General features: G+C 36.2%; 3 protein-coding genes across 4 annotated transcripts; 2 read left to right on the top strand and 1 right to left on the bottom strand.

Annotated features, from left to right (window-relative positions):
- Positions 1–466: 466 nt before the first annotated feature.
- LOC106667353 lies at positions 467–3,659 on the bottom strand. The gene is made up of 3 exons (XM_014395242.2): positions 3,346–3,659; positions 2,997–3,280; positions 467–1,414 (listed from the first exon to the last, which is right to left on the bottom strand). The coding sequence occupies exons 2-3, from the start codon at positions 3,099–3,101 to the stop codon at positions 488–490; spliced, it is 1,032 nt and encodes a 343-aa protein (XP_014250728.1). The 5' UTR covers positions 3,102–3,280; positions 3,346–3,659; the 3' UTR covers positions 467–487.
- A 249-nt stretch (positions 3,660–3,908) lies between these two features.
- Positions 3,909–7,516, top strand: LOC106667352 (zinc finger CCCH domain-containing protein 10-like). Its single transcript, XM_014395241.1, has 5 exons — positions 3,909–3,964; positions 4,053–4,551; positions 6,682–6,927; positions 7,014–7,209; positions 7,293–7,516. Exons 1-5 carry the CDS (start codon positions 3,924–3,926, stop codon positions 7,469–7,471), a joined length of 1,161 nt encoding a protein of 386 aa, XP_014250727.1. The 5' UTR covers positions 3,909–3,923; the 3' UTR covers positions 7,472–7,516.
- Positions 7,517–10,058: 2,542 nt separating this feature from the next.
- On the top strand, positions 10,059–21,526 carry LOC106667401 (tyrosine-protein kinase PR2). 2 transcript variants are annotated; one of them, XM_014395320.2, is made up of 18 exons: positions 10,059–10,805; positions 12,746–12,883; positions 12,947–13,132; positions 13,203–13,352; positions 13,579–13,727; positions 13,833–14,133; positions 14,197–14,313; positions 14,386–14,492; positions 14,547–14,680; positions 14,743–14,885; positions 14,958–15,087; positions 15,164–15,258; positions 15,322–15,765; positions 20,101–20,243; positions 20,305–20,396; positions 20,476–20,607; positions 20,682–20,760; positions 21,357–21,526. In XM_014395320.2, the coding sequence occupies exons 1-18, from the start codon at positions 10,719–10,721 to the stop codon at positions 21,505–21,507; spliced, it is 2,778 nt and encodes a 925-aa protein (XP_014250806.1). In that variant the 5' UTR covers positions 10,059–10,718; the 3' UTR covers positions 21,508–21,526. The 2 variants fall into 2 exon arrangements, with proteins under 2 accessions (XP_014250806.1, XP_014250804.1); XM_014395318.2 differs by having other exon boundaries at positions 10,060–10,805; positions 12,935–13,132.
- The last annotated feature ends 880 nt before the right edge of the window (positions 21,527–22,406 follow it).

Genomic DNA, 22,406 nt, shown 5'->3' with positions numbered 1-22,406 from the left:
CTCAACATAAATTAATTGTTTAATTTACTTTTTAAACCGACATTGAAATACCTGTTTTTTTAAGCTCATTATTTCCACACCTTTTTCGTGTTGATCATCTTTTCAAGATCGTATCATACACCGTTAAGATATGCGTTAAGCATTGCTGAACAAAAAAAATTATATCAATAATAATAACAAAAATATTTAGTTGTACAAAATTATTCTACCTTAAGACAGGTTGCGCATTGTAAAAAAGTTGCATGACCTTGTTAAAATCATCTTACGGGTAAACAGTTAGCCATCGACCATTTCCCTTTAAGGTCAAAGGCCAAAAGGAAAAATTATATAATTTTTCTGACACTTTTATTTGATGTCTGAATTTTTTTTAAATATATATAATTAATTGTATTTAAAAAATATTAATTAAAATCAGCCAGAAACATGTAAAATAGTTTTAAAAATTATTGTATTGTAATACTGTCACTTTTTTCCACGTTAAATGGAATTACTGGCTCAAGTCGTAATCAGTTGGCACAGTCGAAGGGGGATGTAGTACGGCGATAACGTTGAGGAGGAACAAGAACGGATCCCTGTGCGTCTCCATCCTCCGCCTGAATAGAAATTCTACAAGGTTGCTCTGCGTGTAGTCTTTGTCGAGTATGAGCCGTTCAAAAAGCGCCCAGAGCGATGTAACGAGGGGTGAGTCGCAGTCGCCTGTCCCGACGACTTTGAGCTTCCATACTTTATCGAGGTAACGCAGACCGACCGAGCCGAGTATCTCAAGCACAGTCGTGTTGTGACAGTGTATTATCGTCCCGGATACGATATTGTCCGCGATCGCAGTGCACAGGTCGTCCCTGTTCCAATTCTCGGGTAGGACCCTGAAAAAAACATTTTTCATGTTGTTCCTCTCGACGCCGCCAACTATATGGAGGCCGGTTGGCGTCTGGAACTCTTCAATCTCCACTACTTCCCCCGGTGTGCCGATGTTAGACACCTCATCTTCAAAATATTCCGAACAGAGCTTTTTACACTTTTTGTAGATCATCGGGACTATTGAGACTGACACGTCGGTCAGGTCCATCTCATGCTGGCACAAAGGCTCGGGGTAATTCCTCGCCCAGCAGTAAAGCACGAGTATGATGTCTTTCAGCCTGATCTGACGTATCTCCTCGAGCCACGTGCCGTCTTTCAACGCCCTCTGCTTGCCACATGGGGCGCACTTCCACTCGACGCCATCTATTATGTCAGAATGGTAGAGGCACATCGTAGACCCACATGAGCATATCTGCGTCGTCGATATGAGGCCAACTTGCTGGCAGCATTCAACGAATTCAGCATCTGAGACCTGGGTCTTCTCGACGAGCATCCTGAAAGTCGTAGCCTCTCCTGTGTCGTAATCAGATCCACCATAATCACTGTCTTTATCAGACTGAAACAAAAATAATCAATAAAACATTATTTATAGCACAGAGATCAAGTATTTAAAAAAAAAATTAATTATACTTAAACTTTAAGTGTACCAAGTCATACTGAGCTCAAAAGATAATACAATCAACTGAACAACGCGTGCTTCAACTTGCTTTTAAACTTGATCTTTTTCTCATGATTTCAGTGCTAAAACTGAACACACTTAATCTATATACTTATAAAAAAGTGAATATTTGAATGTGTGGTAACAATAAAAACGAAAACTACTTAACTGATTTCAATTAATATTTTTTTGTTTATATATATTAGTGCCGAGAGTGTTTAGAGACTGTAAACTATTACAAATACTCAGGATTTACACAAAGTCATACCATTTCTCTATAATCAATCATACGTTTCCTGAGTTTTTCAAATCCAAATTTGGAGGTGCCAACAGTCCAATACAACTATAATCGCTAATAACTACAAAAACTACAGAATTGGTTTTGCTGATGCAAAGAGAGGAAGATACAGACTTCACCGTTGTATCTTTATCATAAGCAACAGTGGCATAGGTAGAACGAACTGCCGCAGCATGAAGCAACTGAGAAAATTGCTTCAAGTGAACATTTATTTAGTGGACAAATTTGTTGAGGATCAGGGATGTGGTCACAAAGAAGTGAGTAATGTACCTTCTACATCAACCTTTTGACCTTTATCAGTCTTCTTCAGGGCTGCATTACATTATCATAAATAAAATATGAATAGTTATTTGTGGCCGCATCCGTGATTCTCAACAAATTGGTGATATCTAGACAGTCGAATCATCTTACCCTCATTAATAAACATTGTTTTACCAACTCGGCTTAAATTAAATGGTTAGGGTTAGAGTCAATTAATTGATTAATATAATAATTAAAGAATAATTAATTTGCTAACAGCTTTTCGTGGCCACTTCATAAGTCACTGAGAATCGAAACCTGATTACAAGACATTCAAAAATAAGGCAAAAAGAGAGGAAAATTCTAAAGGTTTTAAGTTGAGATGAGGAGTTGGAAAGCGCTTGCTCTTTATGTATCGATCTAAGGTGAACATCATCAACATAAACTTACACTCAGTCAAATACCAAATTCTGGTTCTTAATATTTTTTTATTGAAACAACACAGACTGAACTCTGAACAAAAATTATATTACAATTTAAAAAAAAAATGGTTACTGTCGAAGATGAAAATCATGTGTGTATGAAACCTGCATAGCATAACCGAAACCTCGGAAGCCTTATGCTCCGGCAGCTTCCAACTGACAAGTTCAACCAAACATTTCTGCTATGAAACTTTTCGTTTTTTTTTTCAATTCTAATTCAAAAAATTAAAAATAAATGAAGATAAATGTTCACATTAAGGCAAAGCTTGGAAATGGAAATGCTGGAAGATACATGTTACGTTTTCCCGTTGCCAGCATGGCGGCTTTATGTTGAAGGGCGATCATCAACAAAACCGAACGTTTTTAATCATAAGAATCAGTACATGAAAAATTTGGAAAAAAAGTAATTTTTCCAATTTGAAATTGTGGTTTTTTCCACTTTCCCACTCTGTCTACTAACCTCGTGTTTGACGTCCGAGTTGTCCACCTCCTTCGATATCTGCCCGCTCTCCTGCGCCTTTGCCATTATCGAGTCGAAACACTCTTCGGACATCTTCTTCTTCATTTTACTGACATAGAAGAAATTATACGATAGAACGATTCGAGTTCAGCCCCCGTGGGTCCGCAACGTTTCGCTCTGGGCCCAGGACGCCACCCGGATCTCGGTCGACTTCTCGGACGCCGTCCGGAAAGGGTGAACGGCCTGACTGCAACCTTCCCCCTGTTGGACGCCTCCCACCAACTCTGACAGCAACACAATTTCAATAATTAATTAATTAAACAATATAATGAGTTTTTAAACATCGTACTTTCGTTAAGGTAGAACCGTCTCTCCCTCGCAAACACTCCCGGCTCCGCACAACCGTCCCCAGTCGCATCGCTCCCCTCCATCTAACCAAACTGACAAAATCAATCACACATGGTTACTGAACGATTAAATTGATTAAATTCGATCGCAAAAAAGATAAAGAAAAAGAGCCAGATAACGCGATTGAGAGATTGATAGAATAATAAAGATGATTGATTAGAGAGTCATTGAGGGTTTTCATTGGATGATAAGCTGATTATAGCTGTGAATTTACAAGAATTGAAATTTTGACAATAGGGTCAATATAGGGGATATAATAGGGAAGATTGATTGTAAAAATATCGTGAAGAAATAAATAAAAAAAGTGTAAGAGCTTTAAATGACTAGAATCGATTAGAAAACAAAAAGAGATAGCGAATGAGATTGAGATAACGAAGATTTGTTATTGATAAAATATTACTGATTGAAGTTGATAGAATTAGTGATTTGATAATATATTCTTAAAGTTTGATCTTTTAATTTTATTACTTATTTTTGTTTTTTATTTTAGTCATCAGAGTGAAAGTTGGCTACACTGGGATGATATTCAAATTAAGGCGGAAAACAATTGACCAATGGAGGTGCTTAGTTAGATTAAATTTTTATTTTTTTAATTTTTATTAATTAAACTGTTTTAATTCTTGTTGGAGAATTTATTGTTTTTTAAAGTTTTTTGTTTGTATTAAAAGGCTTAGTTGAAAATATGACGTTAGCATTGGCTCGAATCGAGTTAGTCGGTTCGATACTTCGATCCCAAATGAAAACAAGATGGTGTGATGATGCGCTCGGTCCCGTCTTTAATGGTTTGAAGTATCCGAGGAGGGTTAAAACTTCGAAAAACCTCCCTTTAGTCTCGGAAAAGGGGAAAAAGTCCCTTAGAAAGGGATTTTCAATAATTCCGGGTCGAAAAGCCGACATGAAGCCGGACGAGAAAGAGAAGAGGGTCGTCTGCCGAGACTTCCTCAAAAACGCCTGCGGACGCGGCGACGTCTGCAAGTACCTTCATCCCAAGGAGAAATACGTCTTCTGCCACGACTACCAGAACGGAAAGTGTTTCAGGGAGATGTGCGCTTTCGTCCACTGTTCCAGGGAAGACGAGGAACACTACACGCAGACGGGCGACCTGCCGCCTCATATTCAACAATTGGTCGACAAACCTCGTCTAAATGTAAATACCAATTGTTTTTATCAATCAATAATCATCATTCAAAAACGCAATCTTGTCATACTTCCTTCTTCATTGTTTACCTCATTCCAAATGCCTCACTTTAACCCTTTTCGTATACTATTGGTTGGTCTCATAAAAACAGGACACTCTAACCCTTATTTTAACACATAATATATATGAAAACACAATTGTCAGTACAAGAAGGCTATATTAGGTTATAATTAAGAAAGTTTATTTGTGTAATTTGTTCCCATTATTATTCGTTGTAATATTTATTTGTACTAAAAAAAAAATTTAAAAAAATAGTTTGAGAGGATGTCTGTGTGCCAAAAATAGGAAAATTTAATGAATATTCCATTATTTGTTTATACTCACATGTAATTATTATTTAATTGAATATTTATTTAAATTTTAAAACAGTATGAGAGGGTGTGGGTCAGAAAATGGGAAAATTGAGTGAATATGCTTGTTTTTGTTTCCTTTCTGAAGAAAGGATTTTGACAGGAAGGTTACAATAGGTGTCAGGTCAATGTATTTGTCTAGACATTCTTGTAGTTAATAATATTTCAAAAGATATTTATTCACATTTTAAGAATCAGTGTGAAATGTGTGTGTACTAAAACAGGAAAATTGAGTGAATATGCTCGTTTTTGTTTCCTTTCTGAAGAAAGAATTTTGACAGGAAGGTTACAATAGGTGTCAAGTCAATGTATTTGTCTAGACATTCTTGTAGTTAATGATATTTCAAAAGATTTTTATTCACATTTAAAGAGCCAGTATGAGATGTGTGTATGCTAAAATGGGAAAATGGAGTGAATATTCCTTTTTTTCCTCTATCCAGAATTTTTACAGGAAGGTTGTAATAGGTTTCAACCCAGCTTGTTTTTAGATGTTTTTTTTATATACCCTACTGAAGAAAGAATTTTGACAGGAAGGTTACAATAGGTGTCAAGTTAATGTAATTGTTTATACATACAATTACTATTATTTCTTGTCATATTTATATATTTTACGTTTTAGTGGTCAATTGACCAAGTTGTTTCTTTCAATTAATTATTCTTTTTATGTAAGGCCTTGGTTGAGATAAAAAAGTAAGTGTCACGAGCGGGATTCGAATCCACAACCTTCGGCTAAAATACGCTGCTGCTCTACCACTTGAGCTATCGTGACATCGATCCTCTTGGACACCAACTCTCCATCTCAACCTACGACCGTTCGAATTTCCCTCTTTTTGCCATGTTTCCCTCTTTTCAAATGTCGTGTAATCAGGATTGGATTCTCTGCGACTTATGAAGTGGCCACGGGGAGCTGTTTAATGAAGTGATACTTCTTTTTCTTATTAAATATTAATCCATTTTATATTTTAGTGGTCAATTGACCAAGTTGCTTCTTTCAATTAATTATTCTATTTATGTAAGGTCTTGGTTGAGATATTTATTTATATATTGCATACAGTGAGATGGGATGAAGGTACTCGTGATGAAAAATCGTTTAATTTATAGTCGAACTTCCCCAAATGGACACTTCTCACTGGACATCCTTAATAATCAGACAGTTTTATTTTAAAGTGATATACCATTTACTTTGTTTAAACAGACACAGACCATCCCTAACCAGACACTGAAGCTAGATTTTTTAATGGAAAAATGTCTTATAAACAGATAGGGAAAAAATTCAGCAATCTATGGACGGTAGATTAGACAACGTTTTAGGGAAGTTTCATACCTCAAGGTCAGTTAGTCAGTTCTAATATTTTGATTTTGGAAATGAGTTCACAAAAGATGAAAGAATCTGTCAGAGAAAGGGTCGAACGGATCTGTATGTAAGAAATGTAATTTCATACGAAATAAATTTATTTATTTATTTTCAAAAGGGTTTCAGGATTTTGCCATCATTGGGTGCCTGTCTCACATTTGAATATTTTTTTTATATTTTGACCCTGCTAAAAATCCCATTCCCGAGGGATGACTTGTATATGGGAAGTTCGACCTTAATTATTTTATTAAATAAAGATAGCAAATGTGAAGGATATTGAAAGCAGGTTATGTTTTGTTTGTTTTTAATAATAAAAAACAAGTTACATTTGGAATATATTTTATCAGTTTTTTTTTTTTTTTTTTTTTTCATTAGGTGAAAGAGCTGGCTTCCGATTCGACACCAATGTGCAAGGATTTCCTGAAGGGCGAGTGCGACAGGGACAACTGCAAGTACAGGCATGTGCACACTGGGTGCCTCATGTCTTTCAATGACTGTCTTTCAAAGAGGAGGCGAGTGGAATTGGAGTACGTTGGACAGCAGTATTGGACTGTCGAGGATGAAAATGCCTTCCTTAGGAAGACGGTCGCTGAGCTCAGAAAACGGGTCGACGACCTTCAAGTAAATATAGTCCCTAACATTTGTCCAATGGCAAATAAGTGCTTTTGTACATGTATTAACATTAATCTTTTGTTTTTGTTCTTTAGGCAACGAATGAATTTCTTCTCGAGCAAAATGCGCAAATGCGACTTACAGATAAGACACAAGGTCTTACTGCGGTTACCGTACCGGCAGCTGTGACGATCACAAATGGCCAGATCCAGCCACAAGTGAGCGCGGCGATACGCACCGTCACGGCCAGCGTAGCGACCGTGCCTGTCAGCATCGCTGCAGTTGCAGCAGGTATTTTGGTTTTGGAAAACTTGTAATTGAAAAAGAAAAAAATTTGAACTGGTTTTTAATTAAATTTGCTTCATTTTTCCTAGGTACCCCTGTTTCGATCGCAACGGTCTCGATGGCACCGGTCATACCAGCGCCTTCCGTCACCGTCGCCCAACACCAGGACGGCAGCGAAAGCACGGAGACGGCGCAGACCATACTCAGCACGACCGGCCCTCTCGTCTCATATCCGATCGTCGCAAGGCCAGTCCTCCCAAATCTATAAACAAAAAGATGCCAAAAAGGGTCTTTTATCTTTTAAACAAATATATATATANTTTTTTAATACAATATATGGTAGTTATTTGCTTTGAGAGGTTTCTTGATGGTTTACTAGTCAAAAATGTCCAACTTAGACATCGCAAAATTGTTTTCCCCTTGGGGAAATTTTTCCTTTTTTTATATAAATTAAAAAGAAATAGTTAAACTGTACTGAAACCATTTCTGAAAAAAATTTGTTTGTTTTTGGGGTGGGGATTTTTTTTTATCCCAGTCAGTTTTTAACTCAATCAGGAGTCACGCTTCCATTTTAAAAGCTGAAAGAGTAAATCCTCTTAGATTTTATAATTATCAATATTAATTTTTGTTATTTCCAAGAAAATAAATAATGGATAAAAAACAATGCCATTGATTTTATTCAGGAATTTATTTTTCAGATCGAACTATGTTGTATAACCAACATACATTAAAACCTGAAGAATGGTTGAAAACCTTTATGTAACCTTTATTTTCGATTGATAACCCTTATACCTGCCACACAGTCTGAACACTTAATCAAATTTTTTTAACAATTTTATTTACTTGCAATAGAAAATGTAAATTTAGATTTAACATGTTTCTATAAGACGTACTCTTAATTCAGGTAACAATCTCTGCGTAACTTTCTTATTATGTTTAAATATTCTTCAATGAGTATGTTTAATTTTTGGTAAATGATCATTCTACTCACAGAATTTGTAGTTTACAATTATCCCGATTTCAAAGCTTAAAGCTCATCAGGTTGAAGGATTTAAAACATATCGACATGAATTGTAAGAGTTAACTCGCCGATCCACCGAAATTTCCTGCTGCTTTTTTAATGCCGCTGAATTTTTAACGTGAGAAAAAAGTAAATTATAACACAACTAAATATTTTCCTAATACATACTGTAAGGAAAATAATTTTTAAAATTAAATTTGTATGTCAAATACTGCCCATAAAAATAAATAAAAAACTACTTGGTTTTTGCATGAAAAATGGCCAATTTTGGAAATGCATATTTTAAGTCACAGACCTGCACATATTTTTTTGAAAATTTTATGCTGAACAATATGGCTTTTTTTAAGTTTTCCTAGTCTTAGTCAATAACTAGATAATTATATCTATGTAACTATTTTTTCATCTCTTAACAACCACATCTCTGATGATTCCAGCCTGTGTCCTTTTATAAAAATCATTATTTTCAATTTATTTTTTTAGTAAATAAATTCTGTTGTCCACAGAATAGAAATATGGATTGCTATCCCTATTTCCTTCCCCACTCCTTCAAAATCAAACATTTATATCTCACTGGCACTCTCAACACGACACACAGTAATGACACATCTACACAGAAAACAAACACTTTGAGCAAGTACAAATACTTTGATTCAATCTAAAATTTCTATCATTGTATAAATTCATTTTTTCACTTCTTAATGTATTTGTATAATTTAACAATGTTTATAAATCCCAGGCGCCCTGATGATGATCAATAAAGATCGAAACGTTGAAACGATAAAGAAAATGTTTTTCTAAACCTACACCACACCAGACTGCATCTCACGATCTCACCACACTGTCACTAAACACCACACAATTCCCAATAAACTTCATTTTTGTCGTTCATATTCTTCTGCAGCACAAGCGGGTGGTATGCAATAATAATGTCACCGGTGTAGACTAATATTTTTATTCTGGTTCCATAAACAAGAACCCCATCCTTTAGAAGTGAAATAACATAGTCAACAAATAAAGAAAAAAAGTATGGGACTTAAGATACAACCCTGTCTCACCAACATTGAAAAAATCCAAATACCTTATCCTTATATGTAGTTATCTATTTTTGTATGTATTTGTTTTAGTTTTGACTGTATCTATGGAACTGTAATATTAAATAAATATCTAGATATGCACCCCCAGGATATGGATGTTAACTCTCCTCTAATATCTGAGATGTTACAAACCTCAGGTTGTAGCCAGCTTTCTTCCTTCTTCCAAGCTTGTGACAAGCAATGGATAAAATGAATCCAGGGGTGAAATCGCTGCATATTGCTGGAAGAGGAAACATTTCCTCTCTGGAGTTGTGTATAAAGAAATTCAGGTCACTGATTTGATTAGTTAAAAATTGAACTATAGAAGTAACAGTCTTTTTCGGCTGGCCCTGCAGGCCGTTATTGATAATTTGCTTAAACAAGCTGAATGATCCTGATCCCTGAGGCTATACAGCTTTTCTTCCTGGCTCAATTTTTTAGAGCTTGTAGCTGTATTAAGATCCCAGTGTACTGTTGTTCTTCCACCAAAGAAACTCATTTTTAAAAAGGGTTAGGGGCTGAATCAAGGTTCTCCGAGACCTGGTCCTGCCTCGGACCTTACACTGATGAGTGCTATGTGTCATGTGTCAAAAAAGAATGCACGACAGCGTGATCTCCATGCAGAGTCTGACATACCTTATCACCTAGCATGGTAACTAGGATTTAACGGAAGTTAAGTATATTGTCATTTATATTTTTTCAATGTTTTTTATTAATTCAATAAATTTTAGCGTTGTTTATATTGTAGTATTGGAGTGGGTGAATGAGATAATTCAAGAATTGACCGTGGCCCCGTCTGCATTATCTGAAACGCCTTATTTGGAATGAGGAAGGAGATTAGTCAAAAGGAAATGAGCACGGGGTCGTTTTAATATCAACAAACACTATATGGTGTCATGTTTATTTATATTTGTTTTCTTAAATGTTTTTGTTTATTCTTGTGCGTGATCGGCGCCTCGTCGGTGGGGAAATGTTTTTCCCCATGGCCGTCACGTTGTCCGACCTGGCTGTCCCTTCACAGACGGACATGGCGTTCGGTTAGGCCCAGAGAGAGAATATAAAACCCGTTTTATTTATTTATTTATTTTTTTTAAAGAAAATTTTCTCAAATTTTTCCCCAAGAGAAAATTTTGTTCTTACCTCGGGTTCGTAACGTTCGTTCTGCCGTTGTTATAAATGCTCGAGTTCGCATAATTCCGTCTGACGTTTTCCACCTCCAACCCGGATGGCCGGACGCGGAAAGATAAAAACAACTCATTTCCTGACCGATTCCAGTTTTATTTATTTTACTGTCTTCGCCCCTTTACGTTAGAAATAATAATTTATAAACAACGGATAAAACTTGTTTTTTTTTTTTGTTTTTTTTTATCGTCCCCCACCTACTCTGGTGAAACGCGAGGATCGAAGGGGACAAGAAGAAAATGACGTCCAGAGGGCCGGGCCTGTACGAGTTCCTCATCGAAGCCGAGCTCCAGCAGTACTTCACGGCGTTCAAGAACGATCTCAAAGTAATTATCAAAAAATTAATAATAATAGATAATTGTTTAATTAATAAGCCCACACGTTGTTATCGTATGGTGACCCATTTTAAAATTACACTGTTATAACCTCTCCCATGTTTAGGGGTGGATAGACAGATATGACAGCATAATGACAACTTGCCCAGGTGGAAGGACTGAAAACTTTACAGTTTACATAAAAAACATTTAAAAACAAAGATGGCAATGCAATATGTGTGATAGTGTACGATAAAAAAACATGATAAGACGAGCCAGTACGGTGATTCACTGTATTCTCATGTTTCTTTTTTCTTATGATCTACTTTGTCACTTCCTACATGCGACAAGAGTTTGTAAAACAGTTATAATGATTGATCAAGCGGACCATGAAAACTAGTGAAGATGTAATAACTTTTACTTTTGTACGATGCTAAAACGTACTTTTTATATTGTTTTACTTATACCAAAGGGTACATCAACCTTGATTTTTTTTCTTCCCCAATTTACAAAAGGGAGATTTAATAAAGTTTATATTGGATGGTAGCATCACTGTTATACATAATCGTACAAAATGGAAACCTTGTACTGGTCTTTCATATTGTTTAATTTGGGATTTTCTTGTACAAATTGGCTTTTATTTTATTGAGTAAACACCTTACTTCTCTGTATTCCTTTATGTCAAAATGAGTATGGGTGTTCAATACATATAATGCATAATAACTAATACATAACCTGTACAACACAAGGAAACCTTTTTGCACTATTTTTCCGGACTGTTTAAAAAAGAGATTTTTAAAAGGATTTCTTGTATAAATTGTACCTGATTTTAAGGTGTAAATACCATACCTGCCTGTATAATGTTATAGTTGAACTATGTATTAAACAGATAAAATGCTTAATTAGTAGCATGACTGTTATACATGGAACCTTCCCTGGTCTTCTAAATCGTTTAATTTAAGATTTTCTGGTATAAATTGTTCTGTTTCTTATAGCGTAAATGCCATACTTGAATTTACTCTGTCATTATTGCTTTATGTAAGTTGTGTTCAATAAATATAAAGCTTAATTGGTGGCATGACAGTTATGCATAACTTGTACAAAACGGAAACCTTTTATTGTCCTTCTGAATTGTGTTGACTTGGGATATGCTATTAATTGAAATTTTAGATGTGATTTTATGTAGAAAACAGTATACTCAATTCTCTTGAGTAATGCTGAGAACTTAGTTCTGTAAAATATTTATTGTAATTTTAATATTAAAGTTTAGGAGGTTACAAATTATAACCTCACTGTAATTTTTACAAACAGTGAGGCTTGTGATGTACTGTCATTTTACACTCTTCGCTCTATTTCAAAAGGATAAAGATCATACTTGCCAGTACGCTTTCATAATTACCTTCTGTATTCCGTAATAATTATTATAAAAAAATGTGTGCGTGTGTGTATTCTTTTTTTACCTTTAATGTGACAGATTAGGTAACGGTAATAAATTATGACTTTACTTAGATTTCTATTTATTGATGCATGGAATATGCTCTGATTTGAGGCATTTTACTGAAATTTGACAGCATAAGCAGCATACTTTTTTTATAACGTTATTGATTTCTTATTGTGGTCTAAGGATTGGACATGTAATTTGATTCTTATCGTGTTTCGGCATTTCACCACCTATAGTTTGTTTATGTCACCCCACACATGACTTTATAAAAGGGACTTGAGTTAACATCACATTGAAAAGCATCTGACATGCAATTTAGGATAGGCAGACAAAGATGATCAGTAAGAATATTTTTTTCTGTGTATTATTTTTTGGTGTAACTGTAAAGGGTTTTGTACTTGTTGAAAGGTAACTTGATGGTTATAATTTGTCTATCCTCATCCTTTTATATTAATATTATTAAAAAATTTATTTTATTTTATTATTATGATATTTTTTTTTTGTCAACCAGGTGCAAAATGTGGCTCAGCTCAAATACGTGTCGGAAGAGGATCTCGCCCAGCTCGGCATGTCGAAGCCGGAGATGCGCCGCCTCAAGAAATACTTCCAGAAGCACTTCCCCCAGAACTACCTGTCCAAGTTCAAAAAGGTATTTGAAACTTGGTTTGTACAAAGAAACCCATCTTCATACTCAATCTAGTCGGTCTGCCAGATGATAATGTCGAGGAAGGAGGAACAGTGGGAATGCACGTTGCCTGATGAGCCACCTGAGAAGCCACCGATACGGGTGCCCAACAAGCACATCATCCCCGCCGACGCCATCATAGTAAACAAGGAGCTGGGTACAGGCGAATTTGGTGTCGTACAACAAGGCGTATGGACCAACGATGGTGAAAGGGTAATTAAAACGATTACTTAATCATCTTATGATTTGTTAATTATTATTATTATTATTTTTTTTTTTTAAGATACAAGTTGCAATCAAGTGCCTCAGCCGTGAAAGGATGCAAAACAACCCGATTGAGTTTCTAAAAGAGGCAGCAATCATGCACGCAATCGATCATGAACACATCGTAAGGCTCTATGGCGTCGTACTGGACACAAATGCTCTTATGCTGGTTAGATTTTCAAATTAAACCGAAATTCTTGATAGGTGGATTTAATATATAACAGTGTGAAGGTTACAATTTATTTATACCTGTATAAGTGTAGGTTTTTTTTATGGATAACCGTGTTAAAATTTTGTCTTGCATGCATATAACTGGTCTCGGCTTATGTTGTTTATTATAACTACAAACACAAATAGTATTATTATTATTAAATTTATGAATATTTTTATATTAGGTGTCGGAGCTGGCAGCTCTGAGATCACTTCTTGAGTGTCTCAAGGAACCGTCTTTACGTTCCAGCTTCCCTGTACTGTCTTTGTGTAATTTCGCTATTCAGATTTGTGATGGAATGGAATATTTAGAACAAAAACGTCTTATTCACAGGTTTGTTATTATTATTATTAATTATAAACGATTGTTTAGAAGTTTTGTTGTTGGCATATTTTTTTTAAATATATTTTTACTTTATTTATATACTTCTTTTTTTAGGGATTTAGCGGCTCGTAACATACTCGTCTTTTCAAAGAACAAAGTCAAAATATCAGATTTTGGGCTGAGCAGGGCTCTCGGAGTCGGGAAGGACTATTACCAGACAAACTTCAATGTGAACCTGAAGCTGCCAATCGCGTGGTGCGCCCCAGAGTGTATAACGTACCTCAAGTTCACATCGGCGTCAGACGTCTGGGCATACGCCGTAACCCTTTGGGAGATGTTCTCATACGGGTTCCAGCCTTGGGCCGCACTCACAGGCCAGCAGATACTCGAGGCAATCGACGAGCCCAACCCTCAGGTACATGTTATACAAATTTAAAAAAAGAAAAAAGTATATATAATTTTTTTTTTATTACTGTAGAGGTTAGAACGTCCGGAATGCTGCCCTAAAGACTACTACAGCGTTATGCGCAAATGCTGGCATCATGATCCGAACAAAAGGCCTAAATTCAGCGATCTGATACGACAACTGTCGGATGTAATATACAATTTTATCATTGTATATACTTTCATCGATTGTTATTAATTTAATTTATTTTTAATTTTCAAGTGTAAACCGGAGCAGGTGCAGGCAATACAGGATTCGGGTGAGGAAAAAATGAAAAGGGACCAGCTTATATTCAGAGTCGGAGATGTCATCACAGTTTTGGATAAAAGGTATTTTTTATTTATTTATGTATTTTTATATATAATTATTATTTATTTATTTAGCCCAGTGCAAGGGACAAATCTGTGGAAAGGTATTCTTAATAATGGTAAAACGGGCGTATTCAACCCAGCGTTGACGGTTGCATACCTCGGTTCAAACCTGCCATCGAATAAGCCTACTGAGTTCGTCCGTGGAGGTTAGTCATAATCATCAAAAAATCAAAACAGTACATACTATTTTTTTAATGTAATCTTTCAGATGGGAAGAACGCTTACTCATCGAAGAGAAACCGCCTCAAGCCAGACATGATCTCATGCCCTCAAGGTGACGTGAAGCACACCGGCCACGTCGGTCTGGACGGCTCGTACTTCGGCGACATATCATCGCTCGGCGGTTCCAAGGTGATTGGTCACAAATCAATAACAAATAACAACACCTTTCTTAATACTAAACCAAGTAAGTTTTCTTTCCAGTATGAGCACGTGCCACATCAGGTTGTAGCACCGTACAAGCCGCACACTGACAACGAGGATGCTGGGAGCATTTCTGCAGACAGAGTGCCACTGCTCAGCAATATAACACACAACGGGAACTGTGCTTCTGGTTATTTTTTATTTTTATTTTTTTGATTCAATTTCATATGAAATATTAATAATGAAAAATTTGTATATTTCACCAGCTGGATGGACAGACGCGACATCTAGTAGCAAGCTGATGGATCATGAATACCATGAGATCACTGATGACGAAGCAGTCGACAGCCCTCGTTTTGAAGTAAGTGTATAAAAACGAATAATTTTTTTTTAAACTTTTATTTATTTTGTTTTTCCTGTGTAGAAACAATTTGATTTTGGGCCGAGTCTGTTGGATGAGATGGATGCTGCGTTTAGAAATTACAGCTCTCCACCACCCCCACCTCAGATGGATGATGTTGTAAACAGGAAGAACGAGCTGCAAGAAGCTCAGGCAGCTAAGTCAAAGAAGAAACTGGCGACCGTCAAGCCAATATCTCCATCAGACGAGAAGACCCTTGACACAGCCATTGCCCTCACATACGAGCTTGCCAACAAGGTGATGGTGCAGTCGGCTGGCGAGACATCGCCGGGTCGGCATGGGCCTAGCCTCGGCTCGAGGAGCTCTTCATTCAAGTTCCCGACAATCGGAGGCTCGGGTAACCATGGATCCGACAGGAGCAGCACCCTAGGGCACAATGGCTCAAACAAGGGACAACGCAGTGGCCGGTCTTTCACCGATGAGGCGCAATCCATTCCAGATGTTCAGGTACATAATTTTCCACAAAAAAAAAAATATAATAATAGTATTCCATTTATTAATGATAATTTACTCAAATTTTGAATGAAAAAACACAAAATACTTATTTTTATTTTATTATTATTATTATTATTTTTTATAAAAAAATTCAAAAACTGAGTAATTTATTATTGCAAAAATGGCCATCTTTGGTTTATATGCAAAATTCCTTACAATATTCAATTACATTACATCAGTTATACCGGGCGTTTCTCGATTTAAAGTGCGTTGTTGGACTTGTTCCACATACATATTATCAAATCCATAGCTAGTCGCTAGAGAGAGAGTGTATGAGATCCCAGTTCTGAAAATTTAGTTGAAGTTCTAAGTGAAGAGAGTGGAGTGATCAAATGTGATTGGAGAATTAGTTGTGGTGGTTTATGTCCTAAGGGGGGGGGGTCTAGTGTGGTTGGAGGAGAATGTGTAGTGGGGATATTAAAAGGGAAACAATTAGTGGGGGTATTGGAGGGGAAATTAGAACGACAAAAGGGGATCATATAGTGGGGGTACTGGAGGGGAAATTAGAACGACAAAAGGGGAACATATAGTGGGGGTATTAGAGGCGTAATTAGAACGACAAAAGGGGAACATATAGTGGGGGTATTGGAGGGGAAATTAGAACGACAAAAGGGGAACATATAGTGGGGGTATTGGAGGGGAAATTAGACCGACAAAAGGGGAACAGTTAGTAGTATGTACATTGAAGGGGAACATATAGTGGGGGTATTGGAGGGGAAATTAGAATGACAAAAGGGGAACATATAGTGGGGGTATTGGATGGGAAATTAGAACGACAAAAGGGGAACATATAGTGGGGGTATTGGAGGGGAACTTAGACCGACAAAAGGGGAACATATAGTGGGTGTATTGGAGGGGAAATTAGAATGACAAAAAGGGAACATATAGTGGTGGTATTGGAGGGGAAATTAGAACGACAAAAGGGGAACATATAGTGGGGGTATTGGAGGGGAAATTAGACCGACAAAAGGGGAACAGTTAGTAGTATGTACATTGAAGGAGAACGTATAGTGGGGGTATTAGTCGGGAAATTAGTAAAATGAAAGAGAACAAGTCGTGGGGGTATTGGATGGGAAATTAGAACGACAAAAGGGGAACATATAGTGGGGGGTATTGGAGGGGAAATTAGTACAATGAAAGTGAACAAGTAGTGGGTGTATTTGAGGGGAAAATTAATAGTATGTACATTGAAGAAGAAACACGTAGTGGCCGTATTGGAGGGGAAGTTAGTAGTATGTACATTGAAGGAGAACGTATAGTGGGGGTATTAGTCGGGAAATTAGTAAAATGAAAGAGAACAAGTCGTGGGGGTATTGGAGGGGAAATTAATAGTATGTACATTGAAGAAGAAACACGTAGTGGCGGTATTGGAGGGGAAGTTAGTAGTATACATTGAAGGAGAACGTATAGTGGGAGTATTGGAGGGGAAATTAGTACAACGAAAAAGAACAAGTAGTGGGGGTATTGGAGGGGAAATTAGTAGTGTGTATATTGAAGGTGAACAATTATTGGAGGAGTATTAGTACAATGAAAGGGAACAAGTAATGGAGGTATTTAAGGGGAAAATTAATAGTATCTACATTAAGGGGAAACTGTTATTGGGGGGTATCAGAGGGGATAAGTAGTTGTTGTTTTCCGGGGGTGGTTAGTATGGTTGGAGGGGAAATATCTAGTGGGTGAACCTCGTGTGATTGTAATACGGTTCCAATCAAATGGCGCATCATGCAAACGCGAAACCGCCAGCCAACAATTTTATTTTTGTTTTAATACATAAAATTTAATTTTGCTTCGAAACATTGTTTTTTATTTTACCTTTGTGTTTTTTTGTTGTATAACTAACGTTATGCTTTTTTGTCTTTTTGTTTTCCTCCTTCCTTTTGTTCGTTACAAATTACCTCGACACCGGCCTAAAAACTAAAACTAATCAAAAAAATAAATTCCAAACAAAAATGGGTATGTTTTTTATTTTTTATTAAAACGCAAACTTTTTTTGCATGTTTTTTGTCTCCCCTTTTTGGGCTGTATTGATGCAATGGATATTATTTAGTCGTTGTGCTCAAGTTTGAGGTCACTGTCATCGTGTACGAGCTTTGACAGCGTGGGCAGTTCAACCCCTTTCAGGCTCCCACTATGGGACAGGGCCTCTGCCGAGTTCTGTTTCGCCCGTTCGCGCGACCTCCTGACGCGTCGTCCCCCGACGATAGACTCCAGCACAGAAATGCTCGAAAGCCCTGGTTCAAAGGGGACCGCAATAGATTCGAGCTACAATTCGATCCTCACCTCATCCTCAACGACTATTGCCGGCGGCTCCTCCGCTTCGAGCCGTTCCACCCTGAAAGGCGATTTCGCCGGCTGCTATGCCCTACCAGGCCCCCCAGCTCACAAACGGTCCGTGTCCGATGCACGCGATCTTCCCACCCATGCGCCCATCCTTGGGAGAAAGGCACCAGCTTTCGCACCTTCCCCGCCATCCGCCAAGCCAAGGAGCAGGTCTTGGTGTGAGAGGAGGCGACAACGGTCTTGGGATGATTACGGTGCTTCTTCTTCCTCGTCTGGCGATGATGTGCCGTGCCGTGTCGCCACCTGGGTCGTACGATGCTCCCTCGTCAAGTCCTCCACGTCCTCATCGTCTGATGATGTCGCCTCCCTTCCGGGTTTCACTGAAGACTTTCTCAAAGCCAGGCTATCAACTAAACTATAAACTTCAAAAAGCCTTAAATCATTTTATAAATAAAATAAAAGTATTTTTTCATATTTTTTGAAAATAATGCTCGTCAGATCAAGCACATACTGGTCTGCTGGTTTACAGTATTTTTTTACCCAACAAATTAAAAAAATAATACATATATATTCGTTTTTAATCATAATCCACCGGCTTAGCAAATTATTTTCTTCTATTGTAATTAGAAAAAAAAAAAGAAGAGAAAAAGTGCTTTAGTAAGTAATAAGCTTAGCTAGTAAGGTTTCTCAACATGTGTGTACGTTTATGACGTTTTTTTTACTATTTATATTTTTTTAAACGTTATTATGCCTTAATAACTTATTAGTCATATTTATTGGAATAATATGTCTATTTTTTAAACTTTTTGCTCTTTGAAATGATCGGTAAATAATCGAATTTGACCATTTTTACCGATCATGAACGAACTATTCGTGTAGTTATGAACAAATAAGCTGAGTGGATCTTAATTCAGGAACTATTTCAACTAAACATGTCCCTTCAATTAAACAGGTCCTCAAATGTTACGGCTTGCCCATCTCTTCACATAGTTCATGAACGAACTATCTCAAATGAACTAGGTCGTGTTGTTCTTGAATGAACTAGCTCAAAATATTTAGTTAGTATATTCATGAACGAATTATGAACTGGTCCATTTAGTTCATGAACTAACTAGCTAAAATGATCTATTTGGTGTAGTTCATGACTGAACTAGTTCATGTAGATCATGAATCACTGACTATCTAAAATAAACTAGTTATGTCAAAATAACTGGTTTGTGTAGTTCATGAACGAATTAATTCAATATTAATAATAAACTAATTTTTCTTGGAAAAGATCTGTACTGACCGTTATTTCTTTTTTGTACTACATTGTAAAAAAAAAGTTAAAACCACTTTCTGGCCGAGCCTTAACAAGTCAGTATTTATCAGTTCTTTAGAATCCCTATCCAACCAAATTGTCAAAAAATTAAAATTCAAAACAAATTCTATTCTACACTAGTCCTAATTCCTTTTAGAGGATCTCGTTAAAAAATTTAATTTTGACTGATCACATGTTTTCAGCTTTTATTATTCTAGTCTTGTAATGAAAATAATTAAAAATAAAATTTTATCATTCTACATAAGTTGTATTGATTTTAAAATAATTTAACCATCACTTGACCTCGTCCGGCCTCCAGAGCTGTGTACTGCCAGTTTTGACCTTTCTCAAAGGAGCACTGTAGTTTAAATGGTTGTATTTTATTTTTCATCCTTTTTTTTTAAGTAATTGCTTGTTTTTTATTGTATTTGTGTGTGTGTTATGTTTGTGTATGTTTTTGTTTTTGTTTTTATAAAGAAGTCGTAACTCACCTTGTATGCTTTTATGCTTGGATTTTTCCACGTTTGTTTTCTTACTAAATACACTGTGATTTTTTATTTTTAGTTATGTACATTTTGTTTTAATTTGGGCTAATCGTAAGAAGAAAAAGGGGACAAGGGAGCAATATTTCTCCTTTTTATACATACATTTTTTTTTCTAATTTTTGACACTGTTACAAAAAACAAAACAAAAAACCCAAAACGCAGGGATGCTTGACTACGGAAGCGAAGGCCGTGTATTCACAGCTGGTCGAGCAGCCTATCGAGGCAAACCCATTGAGGATGCTGCGCTCGGTGCCACTTGTACGGCCGAAGATACGGGGCAACAAACACCTTCCGCGTAACATCGGGTAAGGAAACGATCACAAGTTCAAAAACCATATTTACACTTTAATCCCCATCCGCTTACAGATCTGTTGGCAGTTTGTCTCTTGATAGAAAACACTCAATGACAGATGTGCCAAACCTGAGTGAAAATGAACACGATGATGAGTCCGGCTCAGGTGATCCTTTGTCTTTGTAAAAATGTTTAATTTTTATTTTGAATGAAGTAATCAAACTGATTTTTTTTTTTCTTTAAAGGTTTAAATGCGATTCCATTACCACCGAGGGACAGATCGAGGTCCCTACTCGTTGGCAAGCCGCGCCATGAAAGGAAATATCCGCTCATCATCCCGACAGCGATTGCACAAGCAATATCGGCACAGGCACAAGGTAAAATAATAAATTATTTATAAATAGTCGTATTTTTATTTTATTTATAAAATATTTTATTTATTTTTTTTAAGAGCCAACATACCTTGGTCTAGAAGACGATCCTCCAGAGGAAAAGAAGGATGAGAAAGCTGTTAAAGACGACCATCAGAGGTGGGCAATTTATTTAGTTAACCTTTTTTTTTTCTTTCACACTTGTGACATAGTGGTTTTGCCTTGAAATTGTTTTTATAGCAGGTTCAGATGTGTTATTACCACATTCTATGAAATTGGAAATATAATTTTGACCTAAAATATTTTTAGCGCTCGGGTTTGTGACTTGAAATAATTTAGGTGCAATAAATCAAGCATAGAAATTGATTTTGTAGCAGGATCGGAAGTGTTATTACTCCATTTTATGTAATTGGCAGTATAATTTTGGTGCAGTACAACAAGCATATAAATTGATTTTGTCTTATTACCATACTTTATGGAAATGGCGAATAAAAATTAAAATAATTTTCGCGCAATAAGCCTGAAAACTCATTTTTGTGTCGGATTGTCACTAATTATTAGGTGGAGAGGTTTAAACAGGAAATAATTTTGGCTCAACAAACCAGACGTGAAATCCAAATTCGGTACAAAATTTGCACTGGTTTTCTTTCGTTTGATAAACTCAGCACAGTAACACTTGCCAAAATTCTGACCGTCACATTACTACAAAATTCACCACAAAAATTTGAAGTCTTTAAATACAAATTTTGGTGCAGGTGCGAGACCGAAGTGTTTGAGGAGAGGATAGCCAACGAGTTCGACATGCTGGACCAGATGGCGAGCGAGGATGAGGCCGAAGATTCAGAGCCAATGAAAGGGAACGTGTCGTACGATGCGAAGGTGCAATCTTGCGCCAACGAGCCTTAGTATATACACATTTGTTATACGCTAAAAAAAAATTATAGATGGCTTTTAATTTTTTTCTTCAGATTTTGAGACTACAAGTTCTGCGTACACCATAAAGTAGCCTCATTGCATTTATACAAATAAGAACGGAAACTGGTTGTATATAAAAATTTCTATTGGAAATAAAAAGCTTTAAATTTTATTGAAAAAAAAATTAAAATCAAAGATAAAATCATGGGTAATTAGTCATAATCATAATGATCATGATTTATTATTATTTATAATAAGTTTTTTCTTTTGTATTTCTACTGTAATCTTGCCCAGGAAAATATTTGTGATATTTTTTCGTGTCTTTACACTCATCAATTGTACCTTCTGCGCCGTAAACAGCGCCAAAATTGAGCCATGACAAAGGGCCTGGACTACGACGAATGGTCATACCAGCCCAGTACTCCTCATTTTAGTCTTTCCACCAATCGGTGAATTTTACTATTATTATTATTATTATTGAAATATTTATTTATATCGGTTTTTTGTTAGACGTTTTTATGGATTTTTAAGATATATAAATCTCATGTAATTGTACTTTGAAAAAGTATTTTGAAACTTTAAAGTTTTCTACAGATCAATTATCGAAGAAAACAAAAGACTTATATAATATTTTATTATTAATTTTTTTTTACAAAACAAAAAATAATAATGAATTTTCTAATGTTTATTATGGGATTAAAATGGAAAAAAAAAAACATAACACTATTTTTTCTTTATTTCTCATAACCCTCACCCTATTCAATGCTCATTATTTTATTAAATTTTTTAAATAAATGTATCATTTAGTAGTGACTGAGAAAGACAGATTGATTGTAAAGCGATTGAGAAGTGAGTGTGAAAGATTTGGAGGGGTGGGGAAACAAATACAG

Source organism: Cimex lectularius, unplaced genomic scaffold (genome assembly GCF_000648675.2).
Source record: "Cimex lectularius strain Harlan isolate CLEC.00 unplaced genomic scaffold, Clec_2.1 scaffold10, whole genome shotgun sequence".
NCBI lineage: Eukaryota > Metazoa > Arthropoda > Insecta > Hemiptera > Cimicidae > Cimex > Cimex lectularius.
Note: the sequence above shows the minus strand (reverse complement) of the source record. Positions and strands in the feature narration are given on the sequence as shown.